Here is a 22,038-nt window from a genome sequence, read left to right on the forward strand (position 1 = left end):
GCTTCCTAATTTCCAGTCTAAACCTCCCCTGACAAATGTGGCTTTGAGCCATTCCCGCACGTCCTGGCACTGGCTATCATGGAAAAGAGATCGACGCCTCCCTCTCCCCTTCCTGTGCTCAGGAAGCTGTGCTCAGAGAGCAGTGAGGTCACCCCTCAGCCTCCTTGTCTCTAAACTAGACAAATCTAGTGTCCTCAGCTGCTCCTCATAGGACATGCCTTCCAGCCCTTTCACCAGCAAAACCTTTACTGAAACCTTCACTGAAGCCTTCAGGACTATATGAATCCTCTGTAGACTGTTAAACAAACTTTGCAGAGCCTGAGAAGCATTATGTACATTTAAGATCTTGCTCTCCAGCCACTTTAGAGATTTTGCCTTTTGGGTGACTTTCTTCACAACTGGTAGAATTCTACTGAATTATGATGTTATGATCACTGAAGAAAAATATGGCATTATTTATGGTGGTAATGTGGAAGTGGTACCTTTGCAACTGCGGGAACATCCCATCTTTCAGTCTGACAATGACCTTTTTCTGTCCAGAGGTAACATCAATGTCTTTGTCCACTGTGTCCAGGAACACACTTATGTGTGACATACTCCAGGCTGGTCATAGGAGCACCTCATAAGCACCCTGAGAAGAAGGTTTTAGGGAATTCTGGATAAATAGTTTAGAGATTTTATAACCTATCAGAAAAAATGGCTCTGAACTAGCAATACACTGAGTCATGATGTGTGCTTCAGGTTATACATTTCTACAGGTTTTGGGTATGACTGCTGTGACCAAATCTGTCCAAGTGGATAACAAATCTGATTTTGTGCACTCAAAGCCACAGTCTTGAAATACTTAGTGGTTTCATTGCTGCTCAGAAAGTCAAACCCTTATTTAAATATCTAAATCAGTTTCCATATCATTCATTTCAGTAAGAGCTTAAGAAACAATGAGACTTGGCTCTTTGTCTCTGAACCATTTAAATAGTTTTAAATGCTTTTAATTTGGCTGTTAATGTTCAAAATTTTTCACTGAGGTCCACCAGTTGCAGGGAATTCAAAATAGTATTCTAGCAACCACTTTTTTTTCTGCTTTAATGTACTATTAGGACTGAGAAAACAAAAGCCTTAAGGAGCACACCTTTACCCCTTACAGACAAGTTCAGTGCCATGTCCTCCCTTAGTCTGGACCGTCTTTACCTTCAGATGCAGTGCTTGGTGTCTATGTGAAAGGAGGATTAGTTTGTACATATTTAAAGATACCACTATATGAAGATGAATTATAAAACCTTAAGGTATTAAAAATTGTTTCCTCTCTTGGTTAAACAAGGTTATAATAGTAGTCAGTCTAAAACCATTATGGGAGATTTCAAATTGAGAAAAATTGTCTTTTTTATACAGAAGTCTGGAGGATCAATATTTGACTTCAAAAAGCCTAATTGCCTCAGTAGTAAGAAGCCAGGTGCTCTTTAATAGCAGTAGAGGTCACTGACCTTGATAAAATCAATGTGTTACCACCTGCCTTTGTAATTACGTCAATGACTCCTCTTCATTATATGCTTATGCACTTCGGTCTTACCAGAGTGCCACAATGTGTTCTGTCTGCATGTTGTTTATTCACTAGTTGGTGTCCTATACACTTTCTACGTGTTTCTACACCCCAGAAGTCAATCTGAGTTAATGTTCAACTGGGACCTTTCCTCAGTAACTTGCTGTGTCTTTTCTGATATGACTGCTCCTTTCTAACTGTGTTGGCAGTGCTGCTGAGGAGCACATAACAGTATTGCCAAAGTTCAATAAACATACAGAGTAACTATAGAGTTCAGGGGAAAACAGTTGGTGCTGCTTTCATGACCTTTGGCAACAGTATGAGCACAGTTTGGTCAATGGCAAACAAATGTCTGACTTCAAATCTCTCAGCGACCAGAAAATGATGGATTTGTTTTACTTTATTACATCTAATAATAAACTAAAAATGCTGTGTTTGTGCAGTGCAGTAGTGTGGCCAGACTGAATGTAGTCCTGAGCAGGAGGTAAGGCCAGGTGAGTATCAATGGCTCTTTCTTGTTGCAGTAGAATTGTGCAGATGAATCCCCAGGTGGTCTGAGATGAGGGAAAGCTAATGAATTCATCAGTCCCACTGACCTAGTGAAGCAGAGCATTTCTGGTAGGGAAGATCATCTGCTTCATCTGTGATGGTGTAGTTATTGATATGTTACGCTGCCTCTATGAAAGCCATCATTGCCATCTTTAGACCATGCCTTGTATATATTACATTGCCTTGCAATGTAAATATTCATGATAATAATGACTACTTCATCATTAGCTCTTTCTACTTCTTCATTGCTAGCTCTCTATGGCTAAATCTAATAGCCATCTAATGTCTGATTATAAATATAGGAACAGCATAAGTCTGGGAGGCTCATAATAATGTAATATTAAAAACCAGTTTCTATTCTCTGAGCTTTGAGCGTGGAAACCTATGCAAACTACTGCTGAAACTGATAGCAGAAATAATCTGTGCAGGACTGGATGTTTAGGATCAGATCAGGGCTCCTGAGTAGCCTGACTATACCCCATGATACCCATCCTTAAATGCTCTCTTCACAGTTCAGTGGGTTTAATGAGAGCTAAAATTGTCACAAACAATTTCTCCTATGTGGCTCACTTTACAGCTATGACTTTTTTTTTTTCATCAGAATAGTCCAAACAAGAATATGGTCCATTACCTGTATAATTGTTTCTTTCCATTGAACGTCATATTCTGCCAGCAGAAACAGGGCATTAGGTGACCCATTGCTCGAGGGAATGGCTGCAAAACTGGAAGACTTTGACATAGATACAATGGCAATGCACCAATGTACACAATAGGGGATGCACATAATGTTCTCATTTTCTATGCTCCTCTTCTGCCTGTTTCAAATCAACACTATCCTCTGGTAATACTTTTGGACAAGAACCCCAGCTTTAGTCCTGGGTTTATGCTATAGAAATGAAGTCTTTCTGGAATTCCTCATGTCTAAAAGTGCTACCAGAGGATATAAGCAATCTAATACTGATACTGCCTCATTCTTTAAGAAAAATAAATTTTCATACTGTTTCTGAAGTGATTCAGCTCTGTAATGGAGCATGGCAGAAAAATGTTTCCAAGTCATGACCTGAGCCATTAATCCAGAATATATCTTGTTAACATATATGTATGTGAGTGTACATATATGTACACAAGTATAAAATATACTTTTACACAAGTATAAAAAGCTCTGTGTGTATTTATGTACATAAAATCCCCCAAAACAACACTGGAGGGTTGCACATTTTAGTATTATGAGGAAGCCTTAACGTACCAATGTGGCAGAATAGGTCCAATGAAAGATGAAGGCCAGATTTTCAGTTTATATCCTTTTGACTTTAGCAGTTATTCTGATTGACACTTGAAGATTTGGCATGCTGTCTTTCAGAGCTGACAGACAAAGCAAAATGGCTATGTAAGGCCTCAAACACTTCTCACTGGTGCAAGGGCAAACCAAGAACATTTCCATCACACTCCCTGTCAACACAATAATTCTGTACAACTCACACTCCAAGAACAACAGCTGAGGAGACTTTGTCTAGCATTTGGAATAAAACCGCCATATTTGCATGGACAGGAATGAGGCACCTGAGCACCTCTGCTTCTGCTCTGAGCTGGCCAAATAGGAGTCTGCTGTAATTCGGAAGTGGTACAATCAAATTAATTTGAATTACTCAAGCTTAGTGAGTCTCTTGCAAGGCATGTTACCTGATACAACTTTATCAGTTTTCAAATTAAGTTAACCTACACATTTTTGCACTCAGGTTGGCTCTGTATCTTGCAGAATATAAACTGCCAAAATCTGCACTTGGCCCAAGCTGACGAATTATTTCTGTCTTGTGAAAAGCGAGAGATGAGCTTCCCCTCCCCATCTTCTGGTGTATGTGACTGGTATTTTGCCAGTTATTGCAAGTTTACTTTCCTCTGCTTGCACAATGAATGGCACACTTGGCCCAAGCTGGCTTCCACTGTGGTCAATGCAGAAAATCAACAGGACTGAAAAGGGAGTTGAATTGTTCCCATGAGGTTCTTCAGTTCACAGCAATTCTGAAAGCAAAACTGGAGGATTTCTAGGGGCACGTTCTTAGTCTGAAAACCGAGAAGCTGCAGCTGGACCCTCTGAAAGACAGCACCACTCCCTCCCTCCCACTCCCCACAAAAAGCCAAACCAAAACCAAAACAATAATCTCAAAAAGCTGTTTATTCAAGCAATTTTTTTCCTTTATTTTTAATTAGATTCCAGAAATTATAATAGTGCAAACACTCAGTATAAAAGTTGCAATAAGAAATTTACATTCACATTTAACATTTCAGTCCATTCACTTTTTAACATAAAAATAGGACAAATATTCAATTGCTCTTCTCAATTTAACAATCCTGAAAAAGACTGGAAGATACTCTACAGTATTCTATTTACATAAAAATAGACCCGTATTATTAATGCTAATCAATCATTAGAAGTTACCCAGTGTTAAGTTATTGTATTGTACTCTGTATATACATACATATATAGTATGGTATAGCTATGGTATAGCTATAAAGATAAAAAAGGTTATTTATAGGTTCAGTGGGCTATAATAGTTGGAATAATGACATCTTGACTTACTAGTTCATTCCTTAGAGCTAGGACTATTCATTTTACCTATGTAGATGCTTCTTTTGTGATACAGTGGGCCTCCTCCTGGTCCCTTTGAAGTCACTGTAACACCCTATTTGACATCAGTGGGGCAGGAATAGGCACTAGAATAAGGCCTAATCTAATAATTCAATAATCACTGATGTTAATATTTTCATTATTTTTATGGCTGTAAACAGGAATAAAAGTTCTACTGAAACTTTTTATGCCAGTTAAATAGAGAGAATAAAACATTTGGTTTTCCCTTTGAGGAATGGAATATCTCTACTGGATGCAAATAATTCTTTTTCCACAAAGTCCAAGCAAATATTCAACTTAGTTCAGAAGCAATGCAGAATTTGCTGCAAACATCTGCAGGTTAAGCAGCTGATAAGATTCCACTTGTTTCAATTCAACCAGCTTTATAATACTCCAAGACAGTATCTTTCCTCACTCTAATATTTTAATAGAGAGTGGCATCCAGGCAAGACAACAGGACTGCTCTTGAAATAGGTTTGCACAGGTTTGGTAAACTGCTAGGGAACATGAATTAGGCTACCCCACTCTTGCTTATCTGTGTCTCTTCTTTGGGCCCATCTGCAGAGATGCTGCTCTGCCTGCTGGCAGGTTGAAGCCTTACTGCCCAGCCTGCTGCCAGCTGCTGGCATCTGCATTCCCACCACTTTGCCCTTTCAGTTTTACTGTCATATCTACTGCTTCCTACCCAGATTATGTCAAAGCTATTTCTTTTCCCCTAAACATCTATTATATGAAAAATCTACTTTTTAAAAATATATTTTCTTTTTGAAAACAAAGTTTGACAGCCTATAGAGGGAGATGGTAAAGCAGGCCTGACTGGACAGTGAACACCTAAACAAATATATGATGGCACATCGAAGGTGAGTTAAGGGTAGAAGGGGCATCAATCTCTCAAGAAGCTGCAGGTCACATTTTTATGTCTGAAGAAGACTTATGTGGTGTTAAGAGTGGGTAGGTATGCCTAGCTCCTTCTCCTCTTAGTGCTATGGTATTTATTACATTTAAATATATATAGGATGCTTAAAATTATAAATAAGCCTACAATATACTCTGTCATCATGTGTAGGCAGGCTAAAATTGATTGCAGAACACATGGGCCATGTGGTCTTTTGCTTCCTACCTTAGGCTGCTGAACATTAATTATAAAACACTTTTAAATCTTTTAAATTAACAGACTGGAAAAATACTTAACATCTCATTTCTAAGCAGAATGTATAATGACATACTAGAAGGGCAGAAATTAACCTTCAGACAGCAAGAATACAAGAGCTTACCAGCAGGATAAAATCCAGACAGATGTCAGTTGTGACACAAGTTTTAGCCACAGGGATTTTAAGAGATGGGTCAAATTTGGCTGAGTCTGCTTGAAACTGTGAAATGTATGTATTACTACTGTTTTGCACCATTATCTACATTCCGTGTACAAACCGATAGTTTGCCCACAGATAAATCTACACATAAGTATATTATGGAAAAAGAACCTTCAAGAAGAGGTTTTTAACCTCTGTCAGAATTTCACTGAAAATAATACCACTGCTGTAAGATTTTCTGTATTGAGTTATTAGTGCTAGAAATAGTAACTGTTCTTGGATTCTGGCTTTTAGAACAGTAACTCTAAAAGCATTGCTGTCATTCTTCTTATAACATTCTTCAAAACTACGTCCATGTAATGACCAGCTGCTTGAATGTTGAAAAGAAACTCATTATTTGGTTTGTGCAAGTGCAATCATTTGACTTTTTTTTTTTTCCTAATTGAACCCCAGTAATGTTACTACAAAAAAGCAGGAATTCCAAGCAAGGAAGGATTTCTACTGTAGCAATTAAAAATATGATTATCATGAAGCAATTTGGTGATGGCCCAGGTAATTAATTTTCATCTACATTTCATTGAAAATTGATATATTGCCTGAATGGCATTTGAAGTCTAAGAACAGAAAACCTTTGTACCCATGTGAACTAAGGAGCAAAAGACATGAGAAATCACCTAAGCAAATTCAATGTGACAGCTGAAATTTTTCATAACTGATACCACTATTGACAGGTCTAAGATTAAATCAGAAGGTCAGGCACTTGAAAGTAAGACACGATAGTGCGCATAACCACAGTAATTAAAGCCCACTTTAGACCACAACAAGAACTGTTAGCTGTTTTACTACCAGCAGGCTAACCTACATCTAGCAAATGTGACAGTCCTGGATGTTTTTAGTCAACATGTTGCATATAAGCCTGTCTAAAGAGGAGGGCAGCCAACTTTTTCAAAGGAACTCCAAACTATCTGGACAGATGTTCTACACAATTGGGCTTACTGTGTTTGCTGAGCTTTCTAGGAAATCTACCCTTCTTTAGCTTGGACCCACATATACATGTGTGTGGCCACCCTCCACAAATAATTGGAGCACTCCTTGCATTCACATAGGTGTTCATAGTAAACCAACGTAGGAAATGAATTAGTAAAAAAGGTTCACAGTGATGCAGCACTGTTTCTTCCTTCAGTTTTATGCAGGTGTGACATGCCTGATGCCACTGAAGGCATAAAAAGGGGATCCTAATATAAAGAAACAGATCCTCCAGGATGCAGTAAGGCACAAGCAAAACCAAGTCCTTTCAGCACATATGTTATGTATGTTAACCAATACTAATTCAAATTTCAAAGTGCTTCCTCATGATCAGAAAACAGGCATTAAAGCCTTATTTTAGTTGTAATACAAATCCCGCTGAGTACTCTGACAGCTCAGATACTCCAGACCTATCCCATGTTTTACCACTGACTTCCAAAGGACTAATGGCCTTTCACATTTTTCTTTCAGCAACCGCTATCTCACAGGCTTCTTTTTTTGTTATTTTGTACTCTTGCTAACTTTGTCCTTCTTTTTTTCTTCTTTCCTTGTTTTTGTCCTTGCACCAATCAGATTGTAAGTCACATCAGGCCACCTAAGCAGCGTGATATTTTAACGAGTAATTAAAGAGCAACAGCAGCCCCTCCCTTTTATGTACTTTTTATACTTATTTACATTAATGTATTTATTAATGATTTAGATTTGGCCTGAAAACTCAGTGAGAGTTGGGATTAAAAGTAACAGAGAGCTAAAAATAGTCTACACAGAGTTCTGGAAAAAGCCAATCATAAGCAGGGTTAGCGTAGAGAAGCAGTGTCCAGATTGTCATTATTCACAACAATTATGCTACAGTGAGATGTAAAACCCACTGAATTTGAGAGAAGTTAGTTCATGACTGTTGGAAGCCATTAACTACTGCAATGAAGCCAATCATCAGTACAAGGTAGTGATTTTTGTATGCAGGCAACAGGGATATATTATATGAATATACATCTTAATTTAGGATGACAAAAGTACTTGCAGAAGCTGTACTGCTTAATTAACCCTACAGTCACCTGATTAAACAAACAAATTAACAGATTTCTGAGTCTTATTATAAAACTAGTTCAAATTGTAAAATACAGGAAGTCCTTATCCAAAGCAGAAAGTATTCATACTCCATGCCCTTTCTCCTTTGCTACCAGAATCAGTGTTATGCTCCTCCAACACTCCTCATTTATAATACAGCAATTATATAAGTAATTTGAGAAGTAATCCTGAGTTGTAGTGAAACGGATATGACAACTATACCTCCAGAATTTAAAGTTTTGTTTAGCAACATTATGGAAAAAATCAGATAGAGGATTGGATACTGATTTCTTATTCCTATGTCACTAGCTGACATGGGCCTCAAGCTGAGGGTTAGGCTGTGATGCCTAAGGGAAGCATCACTGTAAGCATGGCATCAGCACAGAATCCAGATGACACAAAGCCAGATAAATTCAATGAATCCTAGTACTTTTGTTAAATACTTTCTGCTTAGCAATAGAAACTATCTGGAAAATGAGTCAAAAAAGCTAACAGAAATAAGGCAACAAAATTAATTTATATATATAAAAAATATACATACATATATATATATATATATATATGTATGTATGTATCCAGGAAAACAATCTGTTTGCATGATGTACTTTTCACATACAATAACTTATTACCACATTAGAATACTCTGGGTAACATCAATGGGCCAAATTCACCTCCCCTACCTTCCATAGTGTTGCACCTGCATACAGCAAGGACAGATTTGACACTTGGTCCTTCATGATGAAAATACTACAAAAAATGCAGTATCAGAGAATACCTATTGAATGTCAGATATTATACCATTATGAACTAGAATATCTGTTTGCTTTTTATATTACAGTAAGTAGTTTATTGCTTTTAGTGACCAGAAGGTACCTTATGAAGACATCTTAGATGTTGATAACACTTTTTATATACCGTTTTATGGACCTTGGAACACTGAGGTTGGCAGATCACAGTCACTAAGTTATTTTTCTTCTTTATTTGCTGTTTGCATTTTGATTTGCTGAATGCACATGCAACTAGTGGATTAACTGTGCCAGAAGTGATATGTTAAAAACATTTAGGAAAACCTACTAGTTCGTTTTGTTTTACTGAAGTCAGGCATGAGTGGCATGCAGTAGATTGCAAGGAAAACCAAAAGGACGTCCATTTTCAAAGGATATATAATCTCCATGCACATGTAAAATGTCTCTTACAAAAGTCATTAATTTTTGTTAAAAGTGTGCCTTTTTGCCTCTTTTTATACAAGTGTACATGCAATTACCTGTCCAAGCTAAAACTATTTACAAAATTTCATAGTACAATACATCTTTTAAAGTGAATAATACATGAAAGGCCTATGTTTTCTGTTGTTTTGTAACACTGTACAAGATTAAAAATAAATAAGGCATTATAATACAGGTTTATCACAAATTAAAAAATGTTGATTTTCACTGTAATACAAAACTCTTAACTTGAAAGAACATTATGGCTAAATAGTCCTCCTGCCTGGGCAGAACACATACAGAATCTGGACTTGCTGATATAAAGAAAATGCATTGTTTCTGCTACAAGCAGGAATCCAATGAAAATGATTCATGCTACTTACTAATGTGTTCAGACTCCTCAAAGCACTGAAATGGCACAGGTTTCCCTTAAAACAGTGACTCCCAAGTACTTTATTTTGCCCTACAGATAAATTACAGGCAAAAGCGTGAAAGAGATTTAGGTGCATGACCTACTCTTGGTTACAGTGTTTTAAAATGTTCAGTTCAGTACTGACATGAGACATCATTATAACCCAAAGAAGAACTTGGCCTATAGAAGCTCAACTCCTGACCTTCAGAAGCATGCTAAACTCCTGGTGATTGCTGCAGGCCTTGTGGGTACATAGGGGATGCAGATCCAGCCCTAACAAGTTGAAGCTTTTGTCTTTTGGTCTCACCTAGAGAAAGCAAGGGAGCATTCACATGTGTTTTGGTAAAGATAAGGGTGTGTGACTTACCACAGTGGGAAGCAGCTACAAAAACCTACGCATTTTACAGGCTGGATAAAATAGCTTTCTAGTCAATGTAAATGGAATACATTTGGAAATATCTAGCCAGTAATTCAACCAGTCTGCAATTTCAGCAGAGAATAATAATTAAAAAATCATTTGAAGATAAAGGTAGTATAGGAACACTTAGAAATTAGCTCCCATGACTAAAGATTTCTGACGCTTATATCCTTATATAAAGAATGAAAGACTTCAATTATTACTCTTATCTGAAAGAGAAAATGTGCAAATTGATGTGAAATATTGTGCTTGCTGTTAATAGACATTGACATGCCAAAATGGCATCACTTTGTTGTAGGGCTTATATCTGTTAATTGTTTCAAGCTACCTGCTGCACAAAACAGTGAACAGAAGTACAGGAGACTATTCTGCCCACAATGTGACAAGTTACTATCCTCAGATAGCTTCTCTAATTTGGCAGAAAATGTGCATTTGTGGGGTTTTTGTAAATATTACTTTCATATATATTTCCCCTTCTTTCCACACATGAAACCTACTGACATGTCAAAGAATGCAGAAGAGCAGAGAGATTAAATATGCTATTTAAAGCTGTCCCACAAAAGCTGGACTTAAACAAATTTACACAGAAGAGGAAAATGGGGAAAATTATATGAATAGGGAGGGAAAGCATAAAGGTAAAAGCACAGCTGCACCATATCATGATTTCAATGGGCATTTACTTTTCCCTGTTGAAATGGCTGCTGAATACTGCCTATCAATTTCACATGATTTTTTACTGATCTGTGCCTTGGCTGAACTTTTTTCATGACTTTGTACTGGTCAGTCGAGGACTACATAGTAATATATAGTTTTCCCCACAGTAAAACCAGCAACAACAACCATAACAAAAATATGAAAAACATTAATGACAGGATAATGATGTTAATGATGATGAACTTAATGAGAATAGTGTTAACCTGGTCTATTGGAAGGTGTTCCTGCCGGTGGCAGTGGAATTGGAACTAAATGCTCCTTAAGGACCCTTCCAACTCAAACCATTCCATGATTCTATGACTCAAAAGTCTGGAAATTGACTCCAAATACACCATAATTGATGCTGTAAGCTAGCACATGTGCACTAGCTTGCCTGCACTACCAAGAAGCCATCCTGGTCCACTCAACCTGCTCTGGGAGGCACAAACCTCCCGCAAAAGTGCCAAATGAGAAGCTGATGATGGACTGTGCCTGTCTGGTCCTTTCCATTCGACATAGAAAGCACTCTTACAAAAGTCACATGCCTCATTTGGCTGTTGGAAAGGAGGATCTGGCTTAGAAAATCTTCGGACCTTTTCTACTAACACCTGCTAATCTTTTAAAATAAATAATCCAAATTTACCTTGCTACATGATCTTCCAGTGACATTACCAGGCTGAGAATGGGTCTGTGAATGAGAGCAGTCACAAAAGTATTAACAGAGGGGATCTGTTTCTGCTCACTGTCCATTTAGTGATCAAAGAAGCAATGGCAAGATGCCTATATCTTGGGCCTAATAAAAATAATAACAAATAAATAATTTCATTGCAAACTTTTGGGTCGGTCAATGAGTGTATTGTTCGATGTGTTCGTGTACTACCAGATCTGATGCTAGAATCTGAAGATTCTTTCATTTTATTATTATCACTGAAATTATACCAAACTCACTGATTCAAAAATTCAGTAGCATGGAGTCTTTAAGAGTGGAACTGAGTGATTAATGCTATTCCATATAATGCTTTCCAACTTTGTTAAATATTTAACTGCATGATAATTTAGTTCTTACAAACTAGTTAGACAACATAAATATGCAGTGTGCTTTACATGAATACCACTTATTCAGTTTAATTATGTAAATATTTGTTCTTTTATATCTGTATTCTCTACATGTATTTATTTAAATGGCTTTGGATGCCTCAAAACCAGAAATAAATCATTCTAGAAGAATAGCTGTGAACTGGATAGCTATTAGGGAGATAAAGAAATGCAGTGACTTTCTACAGACCAACCACTATGCAGACACCCTGTACAGTACAGTTAGGAAGCAGTTCTCAGGGTTTTATAGTCACTTCAATCACAACACTAACTTTGTTAGCTTTGTAATGAAGCACCTAGCTGACAGGGTACATAAAAATTAATTTAAAACCCTGTTGAAAACCACTGGAGTCCCACAGTAGCCTGATGTGGCTACATGAAGAACAGAAACTCCTGTAACATTTATTTAACTATTTGCATCTGCTGACACAGTATTTGTCCATATACTTTTGACACCAACAGTGACTGTTCCAAAGTAAAAGCTGATTGCAGAAGAATCACTCAGAATCTTCTTTCCACTGAAATCTGTAATAAAATAGGCCCTCTAAAGGGAAATGTGAAATCCAGTACATAAGTTTTCTATTGTACAATCTGGACAACTTCTGTAGTCTAGGGTGGGGTTTTTCATTTTGGTGGTGGTGGTGGTGGTTTTTGGTCTTGAGTTTTTTTTGGAGGGGCAACAGGGATTGGGTTTTTTTTTGGTTAAAAGGATGTTTTGCATGTTTTTGCTTCTCTTTTGGAAAGCAGTGAGGTTAGTTAACCTGTGAATCCCCATCAGGACAGTATGGCACCGGTCTATAGAGTACGTCACTCAACAGGATGACCACCAACTGCCCCCACCTCGAGTACAGAGATGCACTCCACATTTCATATCCAAATCAGCGTTTCAAGATGAAACCATGGACAATAGGATGTGGGCTGCATTAAAGAAAAAAGCTGTCAAAATATGTTCCCTTTTATGCAGATTAAGAGCAGGCCTCACTCTCCTGGCACAGGAGAGGGCTCCTCATTTGGGCAAAGTTTGACTGTGCTTGTTTCTCAGAATTATAGCTTTCTATAATTGTACAGCTTTGAAGAGTGAGCCTGGATAGAATCAAGATATAATAAAACTGTGGCATAAATTTAAAAATCAGTTAAGATGTAAAATTATGTTGGCAAACATACAAATGTCACAAAGCTAGCAACAGCATTTTTGGCACCAGCACAGGACTATTCTTTGATCTGTTTAGAAAGGTAAAGCTAATCCTGGAACTGAGCCAGACCTGTGCTATTTCTAAAGGCCTGAAATAATACCATCCTTCTGCTCCTCAGAAAAATCAGCACTGTACATAAAGGAATGTTTCTATATTGCATAAGCATATTGCTGTGCTTGCAGGGTGGCTCCTCTGTCTTGCACAAAGTCAAATGACCTACAAAGAGGCAGTAAGTTCTAAACTCTACCACCCTTTTTTTTTTTTTTTTGGAAAGAATATATATTGTTCTTCTGCCTAAACTTTAAGCTCTGTTGTTTACCTACTTCATATCCTAGTGTTATGGTTTGATTGGAACTTTTTGGAAATTTTTGAAGCATGCAAGGAGAACTTTAAAAATTACATAGGGTTTATTAATTAGCTGAATCCAGCCTTCATTAACCTGCCATTGACAGCACAATAAACACTGTTCTCATTGCTTTAACTCATGCACTGGGAGCACAGTTTCTCTAACTCCTGCTGTAGCCCTGGAGAGTCTCCAGGTGCCCCATATTCCATGGTGAAATGAAGCTTTCCTAATCCCAGGCCCAACAATGCTGGCTATGACAGAAAGAAATCTCTTTACTATGTCATTGCAGGTGGATGTGTAAATAAATACACATTTTTTGTTTATCTCTATAAACCTCTATTAAGTCTACACAGAACTGTTTGTATATGTGCATATATAGATTAAAACATATATACACACACACACACATAAATAATTGCTTGCACATTTATCTTATCTTTTTCAACTACCTTTTAAAAATGCCATGAAAATATTCCTCATTTCCAGAAAATCCCATTTTGACTTTTCCTAACAGAATTGCTAGCCCTTATATGTTCCATCCCAAGAGTTTGTTACACAGTCCCCAAGTTCTCTTTGGTTGGGTTGTAGTGGTCCTTGGTTAATGCCATGGCCTATGACCTCTGACCTCTTGGTAAAAATTCAGTCAACCATTGCTCTCCAAGTTCACTGCAGATGACACAACCAAATCTCCTTTGTTCTATGCCTCCTTCACAGCTGGCACAGAAGGAAGATAATGCAGTGTTTGATTTGTGTGACTGGCAGACGCTTGACCTGCTCCAAGCCCAGGTTTTGCAGTAAAGCTAGCAACTGAGGACACCGACGGACAGCTGGTGCCCAGTTTTGTTTGAATGTTTGCCCTCCCATAAGGGTACATTTTTCGCTCTAAGTTTAAAGACCGTGTTTGGGAATTATTTCCATCAGCCTTTCCTTCCAGGAAATAGGTCAACATTTCGCCTTTTCCCTTTACACTGACTTTACCCCTGCACACAAATTCATAACTGCACCTTTTTAATATCCGTTGAACTTCTTCTGTCACCTGAAGACAGAAAAAAAACCACAACTGTTACTTTTTTCTGTTCATGTAACTTCTCACTCCTCTTTATTTTACTTTTCTGTCATGAAATATGCATAAGCACAATGGATGAGCACCTACGGCTGCTCTCAGGCTTACTTAGAATTTTCTTAAAGAAGTAAAGATGACCAATCTAACTGGAATCTGCAAAGCAGAACTTCTGGTCTTGAACCAAATAATTACACAGCCAGATTAAGTTCCGTCCAACAGAAGTGTATAACCAGATTGTAAGCTCAATCAGTTCCAGTGATATTAATTTGCTGCAGAAGACCTTTTGATCCCTGGAGATTAAAGAGATATTTTGGATAAATGACTGCAAGAGTTCATTGAGCTTTTGAAAGGTACACCATAGGTTCTAGCCAAGCCCTAGTAGAACAACAATGTTCTCTGTTTGCATCGCCTCTCCAATCCAAAGTATCAAAGGAATTTTTAAAGCTACATAAAATGCAGTAAGATGCAAACAAACATAGATCCTTTCCCTGTAGGTCTTATTCAGGCAAAATTTCTACAGTACCAGGACTGGCAGTGTCAGCATTCCCAGGCTTGCCTCCAACTGTGTGCAATGAAACAGAGAACTTTCTTCTAATGGGAAATGATTTATTTAAGGATTTCATTGTCTCCAAGGAGTGAAGCATATAAGATGGAAAACAACTAGATCTCTGATGCTTGAGTCACCTGGAGAGTGTTGCCCTTTTCATTAGAAGAAGATAAAGTGAGGCTGCATTTTCTAAGTGGTCTTGAAAATGTAACTATATGTAAAACAGGAAGTATGTAAACTTTGCAAAATTGTCTTAGAATGCACTCACCTGAATTTTTCCCTGCACTCCAGTACTATCCATCCGGCTGGCAACATTTACAGTGTTCCCCCAGATATCATACTGTGGTCTTCTGGCTCCAATGACTCCTGCTACTACTGGCCCAACATTAATACCTAAAATTGAACAATGAGTTTGGTTTCAAACACTACAGCATATTATCCAAGGGAAACATGAATCCTACAAAACAGACTCAACACAAGTGCCTTAGAATTTTTCTGCTCATAGGACATAATTTATGTTAACAACATGAAGCTGAGTCAGGGGAGGTTAAGGTTACATATCAGAAAAAGGTATTTCATCCAAAGGGTGGTTGAGCACTGGAACAGGTTCCCCAAGGCAGTGGTCACAGCACCAAACCTGTCTGATCTCAAGAAGCTTTGGGGCAACGCTCTCAGACACATGGTGGGATTCTTGGGATGTCCTGTGCAGAGGCAGGATTTGGACTTGATGATCCTGATGGGACTCATCCAACTCAGCATATTCTATGATTCTATGCTGAATTTAATGCCAACTGGACTTTTGTATTTGCAAAAGGTTTATAAACAAAACAAAGGCATTCCTTGAGATATCTTATTAGACATGCAATACGATAGACAACATAAAAATTTGATTCTTTGGTGGATTTTATTTATTTAAAGAAAAGAAGAAAAATAGTGCTAGTCCAGAGTTTAGCTGTAGACAAGACAAACTTAGTTCTTTAATTGGTCCCTACAACTTCCACTGCAGTTGCACTTATAAAGTCTTCTAACAGAGGTTTTCCAAGTGGAACAGAAATAATGGTCTGGAAGACACAAGGATTGGGGTACGGGAAGTGTGTCACCTTGGCTATTAATACTAGACAACTCAGATCAGGAAAAAGACAAAAGGATTGAAAATGGCTCAAGCACTTTTTGTTGGGAAACTGCAGAGCTTGATTCTACATTTCTGACTGAATTTGACACCTTGTTTGGAAGATAAAAGAGTATGTGTTCCTTCTGAGTGCCCTGAAGAGCTGCAGATACTAAACCCTGCAAAAGATTCCATGTGAGGGCTTTCCCAGGCAAGTTATGCAGAAGAATGGGGGTTACACATTTGATCTTTTGTGAACCTGGAAAGACCAGTTATAACAGAGTTCAAAGAGAATTTAGGATTTATAATTATCAAGATGTACAGGAGGTCAAATATGTGTAACTCTCCTATTGCTGCCTTTGATGTCTTGGGTCTTTCTCAATCTTACACTGCTAGCAACTTTTGTTTTTCCCTTGTCCGGCCTATTCTCACAATTCAGCCATGAAAATGTGTGGAGAAAGAAGCTGGAGAAAACTATCTGGTTTAGAATATGCAATGAAATGAGAACAGCAGTGGAAGTAACATTGGAGAGGAGCAGAATGCAGGGAAGAAGGGGAAGAGGGGAACGTGATCTCTAAGAAGATTGTGAGAAAGGACTCTGAGTGGTAAGACGTGTAATAACGTGTAAAGGATTGCATGGGAAGGGTTGTGTTGTGAAGACCAGAGGATTTGATTTGTTGGAGAAAACAGGACTGGTTAAGGTGATTTGGCATCTGTGAACAAAAAGCTCCCATCACACTTTTAATGCCAACAAAGCTTTTGCAGATTTAACTTAATAGCTAAGTACACTAAGACCCAGTTTTCAGCAGTTTAGCAATGCAAAGCAGCGTAAGCCACAAGAATGGGCACAGTCATAATATTGTATGAAATTAGTCGTGCAGTTTCCTTTTAGAGGTGCATAGATTAAGGAAACACATTGGAATTGGACATAATTGTAATTCCTTAATACTAATGCATACCATCCAACCTGCTGACCTTCTACGTGAAGGTGACTTTCTCACTAAAGGACAATTTTCAGCCTTAATCATGAGGGCAGGACAGGTAATCCTTTGCTGACAGCACAAGGAAAGCCAACAAAAACCAATGTTCTGCTTGTGTGATAATTGTAGAAACGTGACTTACCAACTCGCAGGACAAAATCATTGTAGGACTGATAGTTGATTTCATCAAGAACGTCAAACATCTCTATTGCAAAATCTGCCAGTGTACTCAGATGGGAATAAATTGATTTTTTAGCCTAGAATCAAAATAGTATAATAGTATTGCACATTAGATTTGTATGATACTGAGAGGCAGGTGAAATACCAAAGTGAAAAACAATGAAAAACGCAGGACAGATGGCTTAGGAAAAGAATCTAACCAATTCTCCTGTTTGTGTAAGGAAACTTTTGATGGTAGCTAAAGCACATGCATTCTTTTCTTGAGTGGTATTTTTTTTATTCTCTCTCTCTTTTTGATTTCTGGGAAGAATGGAAAACAAAGTTCCCATGGTAAAGTGGTTCTGTTGCTAGAGAGCTGCAGATGTTTGTTGTGAGTGTGGCAGGGAACATAACCTGCTTTCTTACAAAACTACTTTGCCTGGTGATTATTAATAACTATAGTTTCTGCCCTCTTCTCCCTTTGGGGCTTTTCCTAGCTCCCAACTCCATGGGGTGCATGCTGCTCCCATTGACAAAATTTCTGTTGCATTCAATCCTGTGCGACACAGAACGCCCCTATGTTTTTTCCTTTCCAAGCAAGCTGAAGGGATTTGTTATAAAATGTATCTAAATTAACTATAGCAAAAGAATCAGAAGGGATCAAATGAAATGCTGAAGTATCAACTTTTAACTAAAATCCCAAACATAAGAAAATAATTTTTACAACTTCAGGCTAATTAATTAAACTGTAGAGCTCATGGTCAGAGGATATTGTGATTCCAAAATTTCACAAGAGTCTAACATAGTTTCTCAAACTCATGAAAGAAATATTTGCTACACAGTAGTAAAAAGACATTAACTCCAGAATTTCTTAAACGGCATATCATTAGAAAGTAGAAAAGAGAGGTTTGTGTATTTGTCCTGTAACTCATGCCCTTCCCCCAGGATCTACCTTTGGTTAGTTAAAGACAGGTTACTAGAATAAGCCTTTGATTTGACTCGGTATGACTGCTTTTATGTTCTGCTCTTATTTGAATAAGAAATATGAATTTTGGAACAGATTTACAAAGTGAAAGTGGGCTAAAGGTAGGATATGGTGAAAGAAATGCAGGGTCAGTGGCAGCTTCAGTAGGGTGTTGCACAACGGGATTGTGGAAGCTGGCATGAGATGAAAGCTTGCTGAGTTTTTGCCATCATAGCGAGATTTTATAAATGCAGTGCTTGGCAGTGGCTGACAAACCTGAGAAACCAGTTGCTATTTGCTTTATTCTGCTCAGTTTGAAAGGGCTGCTCCATGTGACTGGGAAATTCACAAAAAATTAGTTCTAACAAAAAATTATAAAATCATCCTTGGGCCAGTCCCAAATTTTGGAAAAAAAAAATTTTTTTATTTACCTGCCTGGATATCTGGCATTATGCTTCTTACAATGTGAACTAGCTAGCTCTACTCTTTTCCAGCACCACCAAGAAAAAGGAAGAACAAGAATTAAGCTTAAAGAGCTTATGGCTACAGTCCCACCAGAGAAGGAAACAATACTGAATGTCTGGAGGAGGGAGGGAGTCGTGCATAGTTTTATTTGATTTCTAATCTTCTTTATATTCCTTATCCTTCCATTTCTTTGCTGTCTAACAAATGCTGTGTTTTTCTGCAATGCCCTTCAGGGTCGCAGGAGAGAGGACTTGTGACAAATACTAGATGTGCTGCAGGTCACAGATGCATCTCAATAGGTTTACTGGCAAACTCTTTTGAACCTGCACCGAAGACCACTGGTGAAGTCAGGATCTTGGTGAAATACACACACAAGGATTTTATATTGTGTGAAAGATCTACAAAGACGTTGGTTTGTGTGTTGCCCTGATGGTGTAACTGGCAAGCAATTATTCATTTAGACATCAGAGGAATAGTTACTGGAAAGACTGCTCAGAGCATCACAGCAAAGCCACTCTGATAGAGGCAATGTGCATTTACTTTATTCGTCTGCTGAAGTCAAGAAACAAGTCCTGTAAAATATGGGATTTAAATATTTAACTTCATCAGGGTACTGAGCTCTTATGTGTGCAAATATCCTCAGTTAAGAGCACAGTTAACCCGATCCACTCTTTTCTGCTCATGTCCAAATCCTAGTATGAAATTAGTTGCTCACAATCAGAGGCTGTGCCAGATTTTCTGTTGAAGCTGGGATGCTCCTGGCAGAGGGCACACTAGAAGCAGTTGAGTCTCTTAAGGCTCCCCATGGACAGCCCAGGGACTGTGTGATGGCTGGAAGTGATCACCTGTGCACAACAGGCTAGCCAGGATTATCAGACTTCTAATACATAGCTGCATGCTGAAGACCTGTTGGGAAATTGCCAGGAGGATGTGAATAATTTCTATTCATTTGCACCACATGAGCAGTGGGAAGAGAACACAAAGAGCTGAAACCCCAAGTTAAAAGTAAAAAATATTGATTGTTTAATACAAGATTTTTTTCCAGAATATAGAATGTTAAGTAAATTCTACATGTGCAGAAAAGATCAAAATTTTCCCCAAGATTTAAGAGAAAGGCAAGACTTTCTGCAGTGATTTAAAATGCATTACTATCATAAGCTCAGAGCAGTATCTTCAATACTGGGTTAACTCAGCTAACCCTTCGCTTAACAACTATAAAATTCAAGAGACAAATGTGCTTAGATTTTGGAACATATGCTGCCAAAGTTACCCAATAACACACTTGTTTTGAGCATTATAGTTCAAAGAGCATTTATAGCAGACATATGGCCTGTTTGCCCGAGATCACACACTGAAAAAAAATCTAAAGTTCAATGTTTTTTGCCTGTCCAAGGACCCATGAGTCAAACATTTCAGGATAAACAGACTTTTAAAAATACCTTTTTTGTAATATGTAGATTTCTAGGAATGATACAAAGGAAAGCATCAGCTGCAAATTTTCTGCAGACCAGAAAATTAGTTGCATGTGATATATTCCAACACGATTCTAACAGTCGATTTCAATGTGGTCTTGTTTTTTATTCACTTAGCAGGGATAACAGTTCACAGGACATCTTCTGGCCTTTTTCATTTTCGCCCTTTAATTTGATGTTATTTTTCAATGCTAAACTGTATATATGAGTGTATACAACATGTGTCTACAACATATGTACATGCATAACGGAACAAGGGAGAAGTGTCTGGAAACTCTGAGCAGACATGGTGAATAGATTGGTTTAATTTTCATTATATTCTTATATAATTAGTTTTATAACATATTCATAATTTAGTTTTATTACTACAATTATTAATATGCATGGTACTCTGTATACAATATATTTAATATACTGCCCACACAGTTTTCTGACTTTCTAGATCCTGCTTGCAAATCTAGGAAATCTCTGTCCCAAGACAATAACTTAAGGTGAGAAACACACTCAGGGTAGTAATGAAGATACAAAAGAACTGTGCCACAGAGTTAAGGGGCTTGAAATGACTTTGACTTTTTTTACTGCTAAGTAATTAAAACAGTAAAAAGAATGCTAATAGCAGAGACAAAGAAGAGTTTATTTGAAGGGACCAGGGTAAAGTGAAACACTGCTAAGCACAAAGTTTGTTTTCATTGTAGGTTACATCTAGATTTCCATATTAAAAAAAAATGTAAAAATCACATTTTAATATTCTTCTGCTAGTTTTGCAGCAATTCATTACACCTAGAGTCTCTCTTTCCCTACATCTTAGGTCATCTAAGATACTAGGTTTAAAACACTACTACTCTGACTTAGAGGCTCTTATAGATCGATTTGCAGAGAATCCAGAACTGCAGACAATGAAATTGCAAGTGAAGCCACTTGAGCAACTGTGGCAGTTTTTCTTCTCAGGCTACAGCTTTTCTTTGAATTTCAAATTTAAAGTGTTGCAAAGAAGTCATACAAGTTATCTATAATCACATAGAATTAGTTGTGTTTCTGGTGCTCCTCTAGAGATTGAAAGAAAATGGTTCCTTCAAAAAGGACTGTTTTGTAAAATCTTCTTACCTTAGTTCCTGAAGTAGGTACAAGTCCCACAGCTGCCATATATGTACTTCCAATTGTCTTGATCTTTTCTATGTCCTTATAATATTCTTTGTCCATAAGCTTTGTTTAAAACATAAAACTGTTAAATATTACATAATATTTTAGACAAGCAACCATAGTTATCAGATAATATGTGCAAGTTCATTAAACCATATTATTTTTGGTAAGTTGAGGCTGGCCCACTTTGATGTCATTGAAAAAACCTGCCATTAACTAGCATTTTGATACTCTTTCTATATTAGTGGAATTTGAGGTCAGACCTAAAAGTCCAAACTGGCCACCTTGGAGAAGCCCAGTGGACATCAATTATGATTAAATAGAAAGTTTATACTACTCTTTTATTAAGCAGTTCAAGATATGATGAATTACTACAGATAATCTCTGTTGATAGGAATTTGGTAGAACTCATACTGTCAAAAGACAAAGTCCTTAGAACTTACCTCATCAAAATCAGCAATAATTTCATTTAACAGGCGTAAACATTCCACTCCCATATTATTGCCGTCCAATTCAATGTAGAAATCATTGAAGTTTGGGATGGAAGCAAACATCACTCCTACTTGTGAATATGACTGGTAATAAAGGTCCTGCAGTTCAGGAGCAGATATAATTTTTATTTTAAAAGATTAATCTAAACTAAGCATCATTATTACAATACC

General features: G+C 37.6%; 1 protein-coding gene across 3 annotated transcripts in view; it reads right to left on the reverse strand.

Moving 5' to 3' along the window:
* Window positions 1-7,995: 7,995 nt before the first annotated feature.
* The window catches only part of ADCY1 (adenylate cyclase 1), a 161,238-nt gene continuing 147,195 nt past the window's right edge, over window positions 7,996-22,038 (reverse strand). Inside the window, exons 16-20 of one of the 3 annotated variants that reach the window (XM_027742069.2) lie at window positions 21,820-21,966; window positions 21,341-21,439; window positions 17,319-17,433; window positions 15,357-15,481; window positions 7,996-14,514 (exon numbers count right to left, since the gene is read on the reverse strand). In XM_027742069.2, coding sequence (XP_027597870.1) covers window positions 14,176-14,514; window positions 15,357-15,481; window positions 17,319-17,433; window positions 21,341-21,439; window positions 21,820-21,966 — 825 coding nt within the window. In that variant the 3' untranslated portion in view covers window positions 7,996-14,175. The other 2 variants (XM_039385872.1, XM_027742071.2) reach the window with 2 other exon arrangements.

This window comes from Pipra filicauda, unplaced genomic scaffold (assembly GCF_003945595.2).
Source record: "Pipra filicauda isolate LSUMZ 115617 unplaced genomic scaffold, ASM394559v2 scaffold444_size547326_pilon, whole genome shotgun sequence".
In the NCBI taxonomy this organism is placed as follows: Eukaryota; Metazoa; Chordata; class Aves; order Passeriformes; family Pipridae; genus Pipra; species Pipra filicauda.